The 17,825-nt window shown below is 39.9% G+C and overlaps 1 protein-coding gene across 5 annotated transcripts in view; it reads left to right on the top strand.

The window, feature by feature from the left end:
• Positions 1–17,825, top strand: part of Ect2 (ect2 oncogene) — a 57,032-nt gene that overhangs the window by 14,286 nt on the left and 24,921 nt on the right. For all 5 annotated transcript variants that reach the window (XM_006535385.4, XM_006535386.4, NM_001177626.1 and 2 more), the window contains 11 exons: positions 306–436; positions 839–954; positions 1,058–1,120; positions 1,244–1,466; positions 2,807–2,943; positions 8,064–8,183; positions 9,846–9,914; positions 12,124–12,234; positions 12,993–13,089; positions 15,984–16,065; positions 17,493–17,571. In XM_006535385.4, coding sequence (XP_006535448.1) covers positions 306–436; positions 839–954; positions 1,058–1,120; positions 1,244–1,466; positions 2,807–2,943; positions 8,064–8,183; positions 9,846–9,914; positions 12,124–12,234; positions 12,993–13,089; positions 15,984–16,065; positions 17,493–17,571 — 1,228 coding nt within the window. The remainder of the gene's footprint in view (positions 1–305; positions 437–838; positions 955–1,057; positions 1,121–1,243; positions 1,467–2,806; positions 2,944–8,063; positions 8,184–9,845; positions 9,915–12,123; positions 12,235–12,992; positions 13,090–15,983; positions 16,066–17,492; positions 17,572–17,825) is intronic.

Below are 17,825 nucleotides of genomic sequence, written 5' to 3'. Positions count from 1 at the left end.
CAAACGCCCAGCCAGGATTTGAATGATGGGAAGGTTGTCTGTGATTATTTTGTCAGGTGCAGTGAATGACTCCCAGGCCTGCACGTGTTAATTTCAACTTCTACTAAGCAGCATCCTGGGCGACCTCCTCTTTTACTAAACAAAACAAAGCAGACAAAACTAACTTTTTAGGACTTTATGTAATATATTTTTCAATAAATGAACTCATTCTTGTAAGACCTTGAAAATTTACTGAGATTTCACAAACTAATTTCCCTAGCTGATGGAATTGAAGCTGGTTTTAGAAATGCACATTTTGTTTTTAGGTGTTTCTGTGCAGCAGTTGATGACTTTAGAAATGAATTTAAAGTTCCTCCATTCCAAGATTGCATTTTAAGTTTCCTGGGATTTTCAGATGAAGAGAAACATAGTATGGAAGAAATGACTGAAATGCAAGGTCAGGTAACATGATGTCTGTGGTGGTCGACACTGGCCTGAGGCGAGCACCTGAGCATGTCTGTGAGGGAGTTTCCAGACTGGGTTAGTGGACGTAGAAGACCCATTCTAAATGGGGGTGGTACCATTCCGTGCACACAAAGGCCAAAGTGAACTGAATGCCTGCATTTATCTCTGCTTATTGTGGTGTGACTAGCTAGCTACCTTATGCTTTTCCTGCTGTGGCTTACCAGTCATCACTGGACTGTACTTTGTCTGACCCGAGTAAAACAAACCCTTTAAGTCCTTGTTAGAAATAACTGATATCCTATAAATAGACACTTCATAATAAATAGCTGCTTTAGAGATGGATCTTTGGAGAACAGTTGTTTGGCTGATCTATCTGTGTCCCTGTTCTCTTTAGGAGGTAGCTATTTACCAGTTGGGGATGAAAGGTGCACTCACCTTATTGTTGAAGAGAATACAGTAAAGGACCTTCCATTCGAACCTTCAAAGAAACTTTTTGTTGTCAAGCAAGAGGCAAGTAACTCCAGAATGAAGTTACTTAGCTTTAGTAATAAATACTATAGCTTCTCTGCTAAGGTCAATTTAAAATCTTAATTAATATTGTTCTCTCTTTTAGTGGTTCTGGGGAAGCATTCAGATGGACGCTCGTGCAGGAGAGACTATGTATTTGTATGAAAAGGTGTGTTTCTACTCTTGGTTCTGTGAAATTGCAAAATCGATACTGTTGTGTCCAGAGCATTTATATATGTATAACAAGAACCATCATAGTAAAAATTAAACACTTTTGTGCTTTTGATTTCAGGCTAATACTCCTGAGCTCAAGAAATCGGTGTCTCTGCTTTCTCTAAGTACTCCAAACAGCAACCGCAAGAGACGGAGATTGAAAGAGACCCTGGCTCAGCTCTCCAGGGAGACTGACCTCTCTCCTTTCCCTCCCCGGAAGCGGCCCTCAGCTGAGCACTCTCTTTCTATTGGCTCACTCCTGGATATCTCCAACACACCCGAGTCCAGCATCCACTATGGAGGTAGTAATTCACGTTTCATGGAATTAGTCTTTAAGATGGAGTATACTGGGATAACTAGTAGAATAAATCCCTGCTACAGTGAATGAACTGGGAAGGCTTTTCTCTTAATAGTCTTGGTCTAGTTGAGTAAACAAGACAGTTCAAAACAAAAGCTGAGCGTAGCTGGGTAGTCTACCCTTATAATTCCTAGATTGGGCAAGTGGAGCCCAGAAGGTGGGTTAGAGACACTCTGGCCATTATGAGACTGGGCCTCAAAACAAAAGCAAAAACAAAACAACAGAAACCCTGAAGAGAGAAATCTTGTAAAAAATATCAGTTGCACAGTAATGCTTTTGTTGGGTGATTGTTTACTCTATGCTTTTGTGTGATTGTCTGTGTGTCTGTCTTGCAGGCCACTGAACTTCAGAACAGGAGTTAGGAATTGTCCAGGGCTATAGCTGAAGAGTGACTGATAATTGTTCTGTTTTTCTTTTTGAGACAAGGTCCCATAGCTGAGGCTAGTCTTAAGTGCTGGGTGTAACGCTACACCTGCGTTAATTCTAGTATTAAACGGTTATAAGAAGTCCTGGGGAAGTGAGGTAGAATAGGTGGGAGTCAGGAGGATGATGTCACTTTGTGTTGAACAGACAAAGACTCCTATAGTCAAACCTGTTATGATCACCAGCATTTCTCTTGTCTGTAAATATGTAGGATTTGCTAGATTTAAGATACAGAAAGTAAAAGCCTTTGACTTCATAGTGTTCTGTACTAATTGTCACTCATGCTAGGGAGGTGCCCTTCCTCTACATTACCAGCCCATGCTTTGAGACAGAAAGGGGAATATTGCTGTGTGGCCAGGGTGTCCTTGAACTTACGGCTTTTCTTCAGCATCCTGAATAATGAGATTATATATGTGCACTCTGAAGTATTTTAGATTTCTCTAGTTGTCTTAATCATGTCCTGATTTCTAACCCTCCTCTCCCCCAAACAAGAAGCTCTTGTAGTTTAGTTTAGGATTTAATCTAGGGTACCTGTTTTCACCGTTTAGTTTCTTCTCATTGAGGGGATTTCCTTTAATATAATAACCTTGGTAAATCTGAAGAGTGTAGGCCACTTACCTGTACACTGTCAGCTTTTTAATTGGTATTGTGGTTGAGCCTAGAACTTCACACGTGCCAGGTGAGCAGTTTCCCATTGACTCATGTTCTCAGCTCTGAATCAATGACCTTTTTGGTCATTGTATTTTCCTAGCCTTATCCCATGAGGAAGTTTTACTTTAACAGAAAGCTCTATTGCTGTGCTTTATAATGTCTTTATAGTGTTTAGATCTGCCTTCTGATGGAACCTTTCTTCTTTCCCAGAAACACCGAAGTCCTGTGCTAAGTCTTCTAGAAGTTCTACTCCAGTTCCTCCAAAGCAGTCAGCCAGGTGGCAGGTGGCGAAAGAGCTCTACCAGACTGAGAGCAATTATGTCAATATACTGGCCACAATCATTCAAGTGAGTAGGGTGTGCTTGTAGAGTGATTCCTGTTGTTTGAAACTCTCTCCCCTCTTGTCTTCCTTTCTGTGACTTTGTGTTTTGTTCTTTTAAAGAGTATTGGTGTTGTTTTGGGTGGTAGTGGTGGATATAGGGTTGAGATAAATCTTGCTGTGTATTTCTGGCTGGGCTGGTACTTAACACATAGCATAGACTGACCTCAGACTTAAAGTTATCTTCCTTGCTCTGCCTCCTGAGTACTCCGATAATGGGTGTGAGTGCCAGCCCCACAGGAGGATGACTTAGAGACTAAACCAATAGTCCTTAACTGCAGTGTTTTTTCTTAAGAATAGTGCCAGTCAGGCTGCCATGCACTTGGTTTCTAGATGTGCTTTTTCTATGTTACACCACAGCCTTTGTGTAACCTTGTGGCAGTGTCTTGTGTTAATTACTACCAGGCACTTGTGCTTAAACCCTTTTGAAAAGGTGTGTGTCACCGCCCCCCCCCCCCTTCCCCAACTGGGTTGAACCAGCACCGACTACATTTGGATTCTTACAACTTCCACCTTGTTAAGGTACTGCTTTATGTTTAGAAGCGGTAGGATTTTCTGAAAAGTGTGTTCTAGAGAAATTGCTCTATTTAATGCTGCATATATGGACAACAGATAGTCTGTACTCCGGCTGAGAAGCTGTACAATACTGACATCAGTAATCTGTTTCGGCTTTTCATGATACCTTTGGACTTGTGATCCTCCTGTTTGTACCTCTTAAGTGCTAGACTGAAGGTGTGCACTGTCTGCCAGGCTTATGTGGTGCTGGGGATGGAACACGGCTTCCTGCATGCTCTGCCTGTTAGGCAAACACTGCTAACTGAATTACATCCCTAGTCCTAGTTTTTTACTGACATTTATGAAAACTACATTTGAGGTGCAGTTTTACACACAAACCCAAAAATGAGAAAAGTACAGTCAGTATACAGTAAAGGGCAAGAGAGGCTGGGGGTCCTGCTCAGAGGGTGAAGTTCTTGCTGGGTGGCATGGGGCCTGCAACTTGGATCAGCAGAGCCCTGTAATGCTGGGTGAGCTTAGCTCCTGACTGTGAGTCCAGCCTCAGAAGTTAATGTGGATCCCAGAGTGTCTGACTAGTAACATTAGCCACATAGTCTAGCTTTTGGTTAGGCCAAGAGGACCTGCTTCATTTCAGTGAATGCATAAGATGGGAGAGCCATGGAGGGTGATTCTCAACATTAGGCTCCCACGTGCACATGCACAGACAGACAGACAGACACATACACTCGTACTATACACATGTACATGTTACCATTACAGGGACAGGTAAGGCATATGCAGTATACATGAGGCACAGATTTTAGTGTCCATATCATTAATACAATTTGTCTTAGTCAGGGTTTCTATTCCTGCACAAACATCATGACCACGAAGCAAGTTGGGGAGGAAAGGGTTTATTCAGCTTACATTTCCATACTACTGTTATCACCAAAGGATATCAGGACTGGAACTCAAGCAGGTCAGGAAGCAGGAGCTGATGCAGAGGCCATGGAGGGATGTTCCTTACTGGCTTGCCTCCCCTGGCTTGCTCAGCCTGCTCTCTTATAGAAACAAGACTGCCAGCCCAGAGATGGTCCCACCCACAAGGGGCCTTTCCCCCTTGATCACTAATTGAGAAAATGCCTTACAGTTGGATCTCATGGAGGCATTTCCTCAACTGAAGCTCCTTTCTCTGTGATAACTCCAGCTGTGTCAAGTTGACACAGAACTAGCCAGTACACAACTTAACCAAAGCTTCTAACTTGCCAAACAGTTTATCCTTTCTAAAACACAGATTCACACCTCGCCCCCAATTTTTGTGATCAGGATGAACTTGATCTACTAAAAACAAATAAACATACTTAAAAAACCACAGCTGGGCATAGTACAAACCTGAAACCCCGATACTTGGTAGGTTAAGGTAGGAGGAAAACAAATTCTAGGCCAGCCTGGACTACCATGCTGTAGTAAGAGCCTTCCTTCTTCCAAAGAGAGAGGCAAGTTTTGGGTATTTGTTTGATCTAAGTGGATAAGGTAAAATTAAGTGATTTTGAAATTGTTTCCAACAAAAGAAACACAAGTCCTAAAAGCTGTCTTAAAGAGAACGTTCTCGGACTGGGGTTTGCTCATTGGTCAAGCTGTAGATTAACACACAACCTGCACTTAATCCGGAATTAACCCTGTAGGAAGGAGGGAGGAAAAGAGAACAGTCATAGTAAATGCAGGTCACAGGCCTTAGAACCTCTGCTCAGTTTATGTAAGCAAAGTGGCCCGAGACGTGTAATTTCACATGCGTAATTAAACAGTTTCAGTTAACTGGGCATGGTGACCCTTAGGAGTAGGCCAGTTCTCTGGAGGCTACGGCAGTTGGATTGCTACGAGTGCATATGCACAAATATAGAGGTCAGAAGAGGACTTTGAAGGGTTGGATGTCTCCGTCCTTCCTGTGGATCTGTAGATGGAGATTGACAGGTTTGGTGGTGAGCATCTACCTGCTCAGTCATCCCGAGTTAACATCTAAGCTAACTTAGAATCACTCACTTCTTTCTGTCCTTTATGTTAAGAACCGAACAATTTGTTATCTTACTGTTACTTAACTAGTAACTTTAAATATGTACTTGTTCTTGGAGGGGTTTACCTGACTGCAGTCTGGAATCAGAACTGACTGTACTCTCACATCTCCCCGGGTTTCTTTTTAGGGTATCTTATAATTGGAGTCCTGGTGTGCACCCCCTGAGGCCTGGGTTCCTTCAGAATCATCTAACTAGTGTGTATCTATAGTCTCTTCCCTTCCTCCCCCCACCCCCCTTTCTCTTCCCTGTTTTCCTCTTTCTGACAGTTTGACTATGTAGGATGTCTGAGATCCAATGTTTGATTCTTTAGCGTCTCTTTGCTCTTGCTAAAACACACCGACATCTTAGTGCACAAAGAGCTCTCAGGGTTTTTATGTTGTGTCGTTTCTTTCCTGAGTTTTAAGAGTTCTTTGTATGTAATTTTGAGTTTTAGTCCTTTGTCAAGTGTGTGATTTTTAAAATATTTTTTTAAAACAGTATATAAATAAGACAGTTGCTAATTATCTTATTAGAATTTTTAAAATTCTTATTAAATGTCTGTTTTTCTGTTTTCATTGTAGTCCACATTTTTGAGGTCATGTCTAAGGATTCTACCTAAAACTAAATCATGAATATTGTCTTCTAGAAATTCATGAAGTTAGATTTTACTTTCCATGAACTGCTTTGAGTTAATTTTTGCAAACAGGTTTTTATTCAGGCTGATGTTCATTGGTATAACAGGGTTGAAAGACCATTCTTTGCGTGGTTAAGACTTGCTCCTTGTTGTTTGTTTGTTTGTTTGTTGTTTTCCTTCTGGTTTTGCCTCAGTGTTGATCTAGTTGACCTTGAACTCAGCTCTTTCTGTTTGCTTCTGATACGTTGGGATTGCTACTGTGGTTTTTATATTTATATAAATTGTGTCAATTTTCATTTCTTGGTTTAGTTATACTGTACCATACCATCTTTAATATTGTTTTCTATTATGAAATAATTTTTTATTTCTTGAGAAATTCTAGAATCAGATTTTCTCTCTATAGAAAGTCCTAGGACTTTGATTGGTATTATCTTGAAACACCTTGATCAACTAACAAGATAATTGTCATTCTTTCTGTGTCCAGTGTTTCCATCTGCGACTGTGTGGCTTCTTTCCTTATGTCTTTATCTCACCTGTCAGATCTGCTTTTGAGCATGTGCACCCTATACCCAAATGTTTAGTTTCTATTTTAGAAATAGATGGCACAGCTTTTTACATCATTACATTTTCTTTTTGCCTGGTGTGGTGGCGCACACCTTTTATCGCAGCAGAGGCACGGGAATTTCTGAGTTTGAGGCCAGCCTGAGTTCCAGGACAGCCAGGGCTACACAGAGAAACCCTGTCTCGAAAAAACAAAAAACAAAAAAATAAAAATTTTTTTTTTAAACTTGTGGGACAGAGTGTTACTATATAGCACTGGCTATCCTGACACTTGCTATTCAGACCAGGATGGCCTTGATATCACAGACTCCACTTACCTCTGCCTTCACCTTGCAGTGTCACCAAAGTCCTGTGAGTAAGGTGTGCATGCTTTTTGTGTTTATGTGTGTGCTGCCCTTTTATCCTGTGACCTTGCTGGACCGACTTATTCTCTATATGAGGTTTTTTTTCTTTCCTTTTTTTTTTTCCTCTTTTATGATTGATACAGCTGGCCCAGGGAGATGGCTCAGTGTGGGTAAAAGCACTTGCCTCAGACACCCTAATGTCCTGAGTTTGATCCCAGCACCCCATGATAGAAGGAGAAATAGACTTCTGAAAGTTGTTCTCTGGCCTCCAAATGTGCGTTTGCATGTGTACACCCATGTTTTCTCCCCCTTCCTCGTCTTCGCCATCCCTCCCTTCTCTCATATACAGCCATGTACAATAATAATAATAGCAAACATGATGATGATGATGTCTGTAGCAATAAGTGGATAGAGTTCAGGTCTCTTCATGTGAGATGAAGATATCTAGTTTCTTTGCAACTGGGTTTCTATGCCACCATTTCTAAAACATTTAGTTTTTTATTATTATGTATTTAGAAAGCTTATTGCTTCCTTAAAAATTCAATTAAAAAAGCCTCTTCTAATTCTAATAATTTATTTGTTTGGTTCCTTTTTTTAAAAAATGATATATTTTTATTTTATATATATTGAGTTTTGGCACAGTGCCTGTGGAAATCAGAAGAGTTCATTGGATTTCCTGGGACTGGAGTTGTAAACCACCTTGTGGGGGCTGGGAACCGAACCTGGGTCCCCTGGAAGAGCAGCAGTGCACTTACTTACCTTCTGTCCACCCCCCCCCCCCGTCCCCCCCCCGTCCCCCACCTCCCACCTTGTATGTGCGTGCGCACAAGTACATCATTCTATAGATGGGAAGGAAAATGTAATGAGAAAAGATGGCTAAGTTTAGGGAGCACACTTTCCTTGGCTCTTTCTAGGGTTGCCATCGCTGTTTATCATAGCTATTTACATTTCAGCCTTCGTTTCCTCACAGTTTGCCTAACCCTGATCCCCCCTCCTCCTCTAGTTATTTCAGGTGCCCTTAGAAGAAGAAGGACAGCGTGGTGGGCCTATTCTTGCACCTGAGGAGATCAAGACTATTTTTGGGAGCATCCCAGATATCTTTGATGTGCATATGAAGATCAAGGTAAGTTTGTATTAGAGGTCAATATCATTCTTTTTGTGGGCTGTGTGTAGTTACTGTAACATTTCCGGTATTTCAACCTAGCTACGTAAATCAGTACTGTATGTAAAACGTAGATCTCACAATGTTTCTGGCTTTCCCTTATGGTGGTCCTCCTTGTTTAGGCTTTAAGACACTACTCTAGGCTCAAATATGGTAAATATCTTCAATAAAAATTTTTGACATGCTGTATGTGTATAAATATTGCCTACATGTTTGTCTGTATACCACGTGCATGCTTGGTACTCAAAGAGGCAGAAGTTGGTACTGGATCCTCTATAACTGGAGTTAGAGTTGTGGGTGCTGGAAATGGCACATGGGTTCTTTCGATCCCTGAGCCATCTCTCTAGCCCATTCAAGTTTTTATGACTATTTTGTGTTTTAGGGCGACTGAGGAATTTTAAGAACTAGGGGTTAGCAGATATGGTTTATAGGCTGCATCAGGCCCTCTGTCTCGGGGAAGAGTGATAGCAGAGCCCGTGTCCTCATACTCTCCTTTCCTCATACTTTCTATTTTGATCTCATTCTTTCCCCTTCCTCCTCCCAGAGGGCTCCGCACCTCCCTACCACCCAGCTTCATGTTCCTTGTCTCTTTTTTAAAAAGATGAATATAACAAGTCAAGAAAAAACAAAAGACAGACAAAAAAATCAAGAAGACAAGAAATACACTAAAGCAAGACAAAAGAGCCCAGAAAAAAAGAAAAAAAAAACCATGGCTCCTATTTGGGGTTGACCAACTGCTTCTGGTATGGCGCCTTCCCTGGAGTGTGGTTGCTAAACCCAGTGTCACTCCATTGCAGAAAACCAATTCTCTGTTTCCCGGGAAGTATCAGTTCCTAATAACTTCTTCGTTAGGGTAGGACTCACTTAAGTCTCTTTCCCCTTCTCAGTGCTCGGGTTCTGTCTGGCTTAGACATGTGCAGGTATTATGTACACCGCCACAGTCTCTGAGCTTATATGTGCTCAGTTCTGTTATAGTTTTGCAAGATGCTGCTTTTTTTTTGGACTCATCCAAGATGGCTCTTAAAAATATTTCTGCCTTCCACATACATCTCTGAGGCCCGAGAGTGGAGGTTTGTAAAGGCATCCCATTTAGGACTCAAGGTTCCAGTCTCTCCTCTCCCCATTTGTTACTTTGTATGGTTGCTTCTCATCGTATTCAAATTCTGCAGACTTGAATACTAATGACAGAAGACATATGGCCTTGGAATATTTTCCATCTGTCCCTTTTAGTAAGATTTGCTTGAACCCTGCTACAGGTTATAATTTTTAATGACTTGTGTTAAATTAGTTGCTACAGCAGCAGGATTAAAAATAGCCTTTTCATAATTAATAAGGTCGATCAACTTTCATAGCTAGTAAGACAAAACATCGATCTATCAGTCATATAGGGGAATTAGGATTGGTCTGTCTGACAGTGCTATTTATGTTTTCTTAATTAATCCAAAGGCTGTTGTCTTTGTAGACAAAAATTTAATTCTTTGTTGTGATAAGAAGTTTGCACATAACATTATGGTACTGCATAAGGTGTTTTTTTTTTCCCAGCAGAAGATCTCATAAATAGATGTTAAGATGTTTAAGGAGCTGTTGGATTTAAATGTTTGATTTTTTTTCCCCCTTTTTCAGGATGATCTTGAAGACCTTATTGCTAACTGGGATGAGAGCAGAAGTATTGGTGACATCTTTCTTAAATATGTAAGTGTTTATTGTAGAGTTCACATTTATTTAAGTGGTATCTCATTAAGGACTGACAGGGAAGGAAATGTGAAAATGCCATTTCCCATGGTTTTAAAATCTGCTAGGATTGTTCATGACTTTTAAACTTTTAATATGCCCAACGCAACACAAGATCATTGTTCGAACACAGTTGCATAGTGACTTTAGTGTAAAGTTGTCTGCTATCCCCAAATGGTGTGTGTGTGTGTGTGTGTGTGTGTGTGTGTGTGTGTGTGTATAGATATATATGTATATGTGTGTGTATTATAATTTATAAACCTGTATATATATTTATATGTACACACACAAAAACGTATTGTTTATCTCTTTGTCTGCCTCTGTGGAATTTGATTTCTTAGGATTAAGGCCACATATATGAGTCAGGCAAGGATGTTTGTTGAGTATTCATTACACATTGTACTAGGGGAGGAAGAAACCTTTTTATTAGTTCATGTTTCATTTAAGGCTGGAGGTTAGGGTAGTTCGTGTTGGTGTTTGCCTATTGTGAATGGGGACTGGATCCAATCTTTAGAACTATAGAAGTCCTTTAACAGAGAATAAACAAATCAAGAGGTAGGTTATAGATACATACACCTCTCCTTCTAACACTTAGGAAATTAAGGCAAGAAAATTGTAAGTCAGAGGCCTTCAAAGCCTGTCCCAACAAAAGGCCTACAAAAATCTGTGTAGCTTACATTTAGTAAGTAAATCATGTGTTCTAGGTTGTGTGGTTTATATCTGTAGTGCTAGCACTTGGAGACTGAGGCAGGAAAATTGGTAGCCTGAACTTAAAGTGAAACCCTGTCTCAAAACAAAAACAATACAAAAATCCCGAAACTATTTTCCTTTTCCTGAAGTCCTGTGACTATAAGCTGCTTTTGTTTGAATCCCTGAGGCTGGGGTTATGCATCTGAGTGCATGATGTTCTTTCTGCAACAGTGCTTTTGTTTTCTGAGGCCTTTTCCTCATGTTTATATATGTTTGTTCAGGTTGTTGAGGACTAGAAACATAGGAATTTGTTTATTTGATGGCTTTTAACATGTTTAATTGGCTAAAACATTTTAAAAATTTATGCATGAGTGCTCTTTGCATGTGTGCTTGCCTGACAGAAGAAGCCATCAGATCCTAATGTAGGTGGTTGTGAGCCACCGTGTGGTTGCTGGGATTTGAACTCAGGATCTCTCTGGAAGAACAGTCAGTGTTCTTAACCACCGAGCCATTTCTCCAGCTCTAGCCAAGAAACTTTCTTCATGTTTTGTTTGCAAAGATAGAGTGTTTTGATTTTAATGGTATTTCTATGTGTGCCCGGGTATATGCAGGCAGGTTCTTGCAGAGGCCAGAAGGCACACTAGATTTCCTGGGATTGGAGTTACAGGGTGTTATGAGCACTCTTGCCTTGTGTGGGCACTGGGTACTGAATTCTCATTTGCTACAAGAGCAATAAATTCTCTCAACAGCTATTCTATCTCTTCAGACCAAAATTTTTCCTTCCTTAAGTTGCATGTTTTAGGTAATAGGATTGGTGTTTAGTAGTGGTTTGGATTCTTCAGCAAACAATAAATGCAATTTTAGACTCTGTACAGACCAACCTTAATTTCATTTTATGTATTCTGAAAACAGATTTCAAATGCCAAGTTCATAGATAGGTGTCATCATGTGTAGATTATATTGTGCTGGGGTGGAACCCCAAGGTTTTATGTGCTTGGCACACACTATCAACTGAGACTCAAAAATGTGTCCTTTTTTAATGTGTGTGTCGTGTGTGTGTGTGTGTATGTGTGTGTGTGTGTGTGTGTGTGTGTGTGTGTGTACATATGTGTCTTTATTTGCTGTTTTATGTCTTAGGTTGTGGATACCAGTTGATGCATGGTTTGAATAGCAATGAAAAACAGAGTTTGAGATGAACTCCCACTCTAACGCTGAGGGTGCCCTGGAGCTTGGGAGGCCAGTGTGCTCTATTACTGGAAATCTTGGCAGTCTCTTGATTTCCTGAGGGCTGAGGCCTGTGCCATTGTGTCCAGCATCAATTTGTTTGTAAAGGAAAGTTGTATTAACAGAAATTGTGAGGAAACTTTAAACTTTTTTTTCTTTTGAATATAAATCTTAATTGTGATTGTCAATTGTGTCACAAAGATTATTTGTCCAAGGGTGACGTTCATAACCAGCAGTTTCTCTTTTTTGTTTCTAGGCAAAAGATTTGGTAAAAACCTACCCTCCGTTTGTAAACTTCTTTGAAATGAGCAAGGAAATGATCATTAAATGTGAGAAACAAAAGCCCAGATTTCATGCTTTCCTCAAGGTAATATACACTCCTATCATACAGAATTCTGAGTCACTTCTGAAAGAACTCATTAAAATAGTCTTTTAAAGTAAATTAAAATAGTCTTTTAAAGTTTTAAAGTAAATTTAAAGTAAAGGAAAATTCTACACATATAAGAACGCCTTAATACTTGTCTTAAAATCAGTTGTATCTGGGAGTGTTTATGATGTTTAGGCCTAGAAATTTGGAATTTTATACAGCAGAGGACAAGAGGTAGTTAAGTGAATAGGGATGTTGTTTTGACTGGTTTTGTATTGGTGGGGATTGAGCCCAGGGCCTTGCATATGGTTGGTTGCCCATATGTGGTTATTTTCAAAAGAACTAATGTTGTCGGTGTAGTTGATATGGTACGTCCTCATAGGAACTTAGAAAGGCCCGTGCATATAACTCTGTAGAGGATCACACTTTGTAACACGCCAGCCTTCCCTCAGCAAGGGAAAATTGTAGGTCTTGGAGAATTATTGAGTCATGGTGATGGGCCTGAGAGCAGCTCCCGTCCTGTATGAGTTCTTAATTTACTTGGTGATTTCTCTGTGTGCGCGTGTGTGCTTGCACAGATGTGCTCATGCCAGGGCTTGTGCATGCATGTGCAGGTCAGAAGTTCGTTAACCTTTGACCCTGTGGATTCTGGGGCTTGGCATGGCAGCAGCTGCCTTTACCTTCAGAGTCACTGTCAACTGCTGGCTCTTTTCTATTAAAATATTTTTGCGTTTAACAAATTAATTACTTCCTTTTAGATAAATCAAGCTAAACCAGAATGTGGACGACAGAGCCTTGTGGAACTTCTCATCCGGCCAGTGCAGAGGCTACCCAGTGTCGCTTTACTTTTAAACGGTACTTGTTTTACTGGGGTTTGGTTGGTTTTTTGGGGGTTTATGTTGTTTGCTTAATTTTGTTATCTTAGATGTTTTTATCCAATAGTTTTCCCCCCTTCTTTGAGAGGGCAAGTCTTCTGTAGCCCAGCTGATCATGATCTCATAGATATGACGACGACCGTGAATATCTGCCTCTCCAGTCTCCTGAATGCAGTCACTAATGTCTGATTTATATTAGTGTTGGAGTTCCATCCCACAGCTTCCCGCTGCAGCCAGCAGCGCCATCCTCAGTCTGCTGCATTTTTTCCTGAAGAGTTGATATCCTTATTTTCAAAGTTCATAAGGTTTTTAAGCATTAAAGTTTTTTATAGATATCAATTTTATGATAATCTTGAAAAACAGTCTCTAAAGCTACAAATTCTGAGTTTTGCCTGACAGTCTTTGTTGTAATAGCTGTGTCCTTCTGCTTATATTTCCTGGTGTCACTATGTCTAAATCTATTTATTCAAGTAACAAAATTCCTACAGAGACTTCACAGGAAGAGGACTCATACCCAAGTTTCTAGTCCTCTGAATTTTAGCTAAGTTTTTTTAATTGAGTTTTCTATTTAGCCTTTTTTAGCATCTTAGGATTGGCAGAGTGCACAATCCCTAAGTTTGATTGATTGTCTCCAGACCCCAGGCATGGTGCAGTCCTTTGTAGTCAGCACAGGTTCCAGGGACTGGCATAGAAAGTTTGAGCCTGCCTAGTATATATCCGACCCTGTCTCAAATTAATCAGTCTCAGATTGTCTAGTGTACACTTGCAATACTCTATTATTTTACACTTAAAACTTCAGGTCTCAATAGGATTGTCTATCACAGCTTTATGATTTCAATTATATTTCTGGCTAAAAAGGATATGTTTATCATTTATATTTGGTTGACTAAATTAAAGTAGAAATTCAGAAATCTAATTTATTGATTGTTTACCTTTTTTCAACAGTTTTAGTTAGTATAAATTATAGGACTAACAAAAAAGGGAGATTTTTTTTCCCCTTACAGATTACTTTTCTAGTTGAAATTGTTTTAGGCTCCCCTGATCTTTAAACCTATCCATTCTGTAGACTGTGGTGATGGTCTTTAAATAATCCAACCTTTAGGTTTTCAAAATTGAGTTTTTAAAAGTCAATTTGCATATCCAAATTCTTCATTCCTTGATTCATTTTTGGAAGTAGAGTCTCACTTTAGAGCAGGCATTCTTCCAGTCTAACCCTGCTGAGGTGGGAGCAGATTCCTAGCTCACAGTAGGGCTTTTTATTAAGTAGAAGTTTATCAGATGTTACCACGACTAACATGACTAAGCATCTTTGTGTTACTCCACATAAACATTAGGTTGATGTGGTGCTAGCTTGGGTATGGCTTGGGTAAGGATGTCTCAAGTGAGGCATAGGGAACAAAGAAAGAGCCTGAGAAATCTGGGCATAGTGGTGTCCTGATGTCAGCATTTGAGAGGTGGGGCAGGCAGGTTGGATGAGTTAGAGGCAGGCCTCTTAAACTTAGAGTGACCTGTAACAAACTAACAACAGCAAGAACGCCACAGAAGGAGAACCCAAGCAGAACAAAAACTCCAGAGTCTTGGAGAAGCAGGGTTAGCATGTTAGACATGAATGTCTCCAGTAAATAACACAGAGCTTGCTCATGAAGTGTGCAGATGCTCTCTATAGTGGGGTCCTATGTTCCTATCCATACTTAAAAACATGTAGCAGTGTATGAGATACTGGGTCATTCAGCATTGTAGGGGAAGCTTGAGAAATCTACAAGTCTCCCAGAGTGACTGAAAGGCATGTGACAGCAATGGTTTTGGTGGTGGTGGTGGTGGTGGTTGTTGTTTTAAAAGGTCAGTACTACATATTCTGAAAATTTAATCAGTAAAGTAGTTTGGAATCTTTTTTTTTTTTTTTTTTTTTTTTTTTGGTTTTTTTGAGACAGGGTGTCTCTGTGTAGCCCTGGCTGTCCTGGTACTCACTTTGTAGACCAGGCTGGCTTGGAACTCCAGAAATCCACCTGCCTCTGCCTCCCAAGTAGTAGCTTGGACTCTTTAATGGAAGAAGACAGTGTTATTAGAGAACTTTGGTTAAAACTTTTTTTTTTAAAGTGTATGCTTGTGAGTAGTGGTAGTGGTGCACATGTGAGTTTGAGTGCCCATAGAGGCCAGCAGAGGCTATCAGATTCATTGCTGTTGGAGTTGTAAGTGTGAGCAGTCTAACCTGGGTACTGGCACTGAAGTAGGCCCTCTGCAAAAAAGAGCTCTTAGCTGCTGAGCGCCATTGTTTTATGAAAGACACTGCGGTCTGGGAAATCCTGACACTCACAGTGCAGTTTTGCATATAAGTTAAGTTTTAATTCTCTTTAATTGTATCTTGAAAATATCTTATGCTGAGTAATAATTTTTGGTTTAATGTAATTAAAGCAGTTGGTGAACTGATAGATATTAATACTAATGTGGCATATCCAATTAGGTGTATTAATGGGTGACAATAATGGGTGTAATAATGTTTTCATCTGTGTCTCTCAAGTGTTAGGAGTCAAAGCATGCACCAATAGTGCTGAGGAATAAGCAGACCTAGGACTCTGCTCCTATTAAGCAAGCATTCGACCTCTAACCTACACATTAAGCCATTGGTGTGAGAATACGCCGTTACTGTGCAGTCAAGTGTTGCTCCAAACTTGCAGTCCTCCTTCTCTTAAGGTTAGGGATTGCAGATCTGCTGTACTGTACCTGGCCACAGACTTCTGCTCAAAATAAGGGCTAGATGTTGTCTTTGAAAACAGTTAACCTATATTAAAAAGAGTGATGTATTTTTAAGGCGTAGGTGGAAAACCACTGACTTCTTTTTGATCATGGAAAAAAAAAACCATTTTATTATTACAGATCTTAAAAAGCATACAGCTGATGAAAATCCAGACAAAAGCACTTTAGAAAAAGCTATTGGATCACTAAAAGAAGTAATGACGTAAGCAGTTTATATTTTACTTTGTGTGTGTGAGAGAAAGAGAGAGAGACAGACAGAGATTGAGTGTGTGGTGAACATGTGGCTTTTATCATAGGCAAGTGGAAGTCAGGAGACAACGGGAGGTTGTTTCCTCCGTCCACTTTTACATGGGATTCTGGTATATGGGGCTGTATGCTTTTACCTGTAGATCCATCTTGCTGGCATGTTTTTATTAGATTAGGCTGGAAGTGATAATCTTTGTCATAAATGATAGAAAAGTATCAATAACATACTTTATAAAGTGTCTAAGTTCTTTCTCTAGTAGTATGATTACAGTTAAAATGATAAGTATTGTAAGAATATGTTGATCAAAATATTTATTTCTGACTTAATTATATGTACAGAGCCAGTAATGGAAATTTGAAAATAAACGTGAATGCACTTTCTTGTGCTCCAGAGAAAGGCTTTTCCATGTTATTCACATGCATATGGTCTTTTTCATGGGGATTTTCTGATTTCAATTAAAATCTGTCTACAAACCTTGCATTCATAGGTCCTCTCACCAGCTGAATTTTCTTTTTCGTACTTTTTATATTTCTTGAATAAATTTTCTCATGTGAATTAAACTTCATTCAGTGAAGGCTTTACACATTCCTTAAATTCAGGAAGTTCTTTCATAGAACATTCTCCCATTGAACCAGATCCTAACCCCATGCAAGCTTTGCATTCCGAAGGCTCCCTGCTGATGTTGAGCAGGGCATGAGCTCTAGCTAGAGCCTCCCTGCCCCACTTCCCAGTGGTGTTTCTCCGTGACAGTAACTTCAGTAAGTTTGCACCGTGAGCAGAGGTGTTCCTCACCTCTTAGCAGTGAAAGTTCCCACACTCTTACATTCATAAACTGTTCACCGCGTAAATTCTCAGGGTCCAGTTAGACGTGATTGTTAAATGAGAGCCTAGTCCAATAAACACAATTTTGGGCTTTTAACCGTTATGTGTTTTCTAATTTTAAGAAAAATGTTTGACTGATTTTTAGTTTTGAACCCAAGGGTAAAAGGCAGGCGGCGTCTAAGCCACCCTGTCTAGTAGCCGTCGCCCTTGTGGCTGTTCGGAAATGACTGCCGTATGACTTGAGAGGAAAATATAAAGCCTAATGCAAAGTATGTTTCAAACCTGAGAATTTTGTTAACATCAAGTATTATACAGGCTAACTGTATTTTAGAAGGTGTAAATCCTGAGTAAGATGTTCCATAGTAAGGTATAACAATTCTGAAAGATTCCTTGGAATAATTTTTAATATCAGGATGTTTTGAAGGAATATTTATCTGATTCATGTTTCACAATTAAGGCACCCGCATGAAAGTTGGGCTTTGTGACATGAGATTTATTTGTATACTGATTTCAATGTCTATATTAAAAGAAATTTTATGAAACAACCATTAATTTTCCAGACATATCAATGAGGATAAGAGAAAAACAGAAGCACAGAAGCAAATTTTTGATGTTGTTTATGAAGTAGATGGATGCCCAGTAAGTAGCTTTTGTCGATGGCCATTGAATTTTCTGTTTTAGTGAGGTTTCTGTGGTTTGAATGTAAACAGTCTCAGGCTGCAGAGATGCCTCTGGCTATGTGCACTTGCTGTCCACTGACTCACTACCTATGACTCCAGCTACAGAGGACTGGATGCCCTCTGCTGGGTTCTAGAGTGCAGTAAGCTACACAGAGAAAACATATACACGAAGAGACAACATGCATATAAACAGATTAACAGTCAGAGTGCCAC

The sequence above is a fragment of the Mus musculus genome, chromosome 3 (assembly GCF_000001635.26).
Source record: "Mus musculus strain C57BL/6J chromosome 3, GRCm38.p6 C57BL/6J".
Lineage (NCBI taxonomy): Eukaryota > Metazoa > Chordata > Mammalia > Rodentia > Muridae > Mus > Mus musculus.
This window is presented reverse-complemented; position numbering and strand designations above follow the sequence as displayed.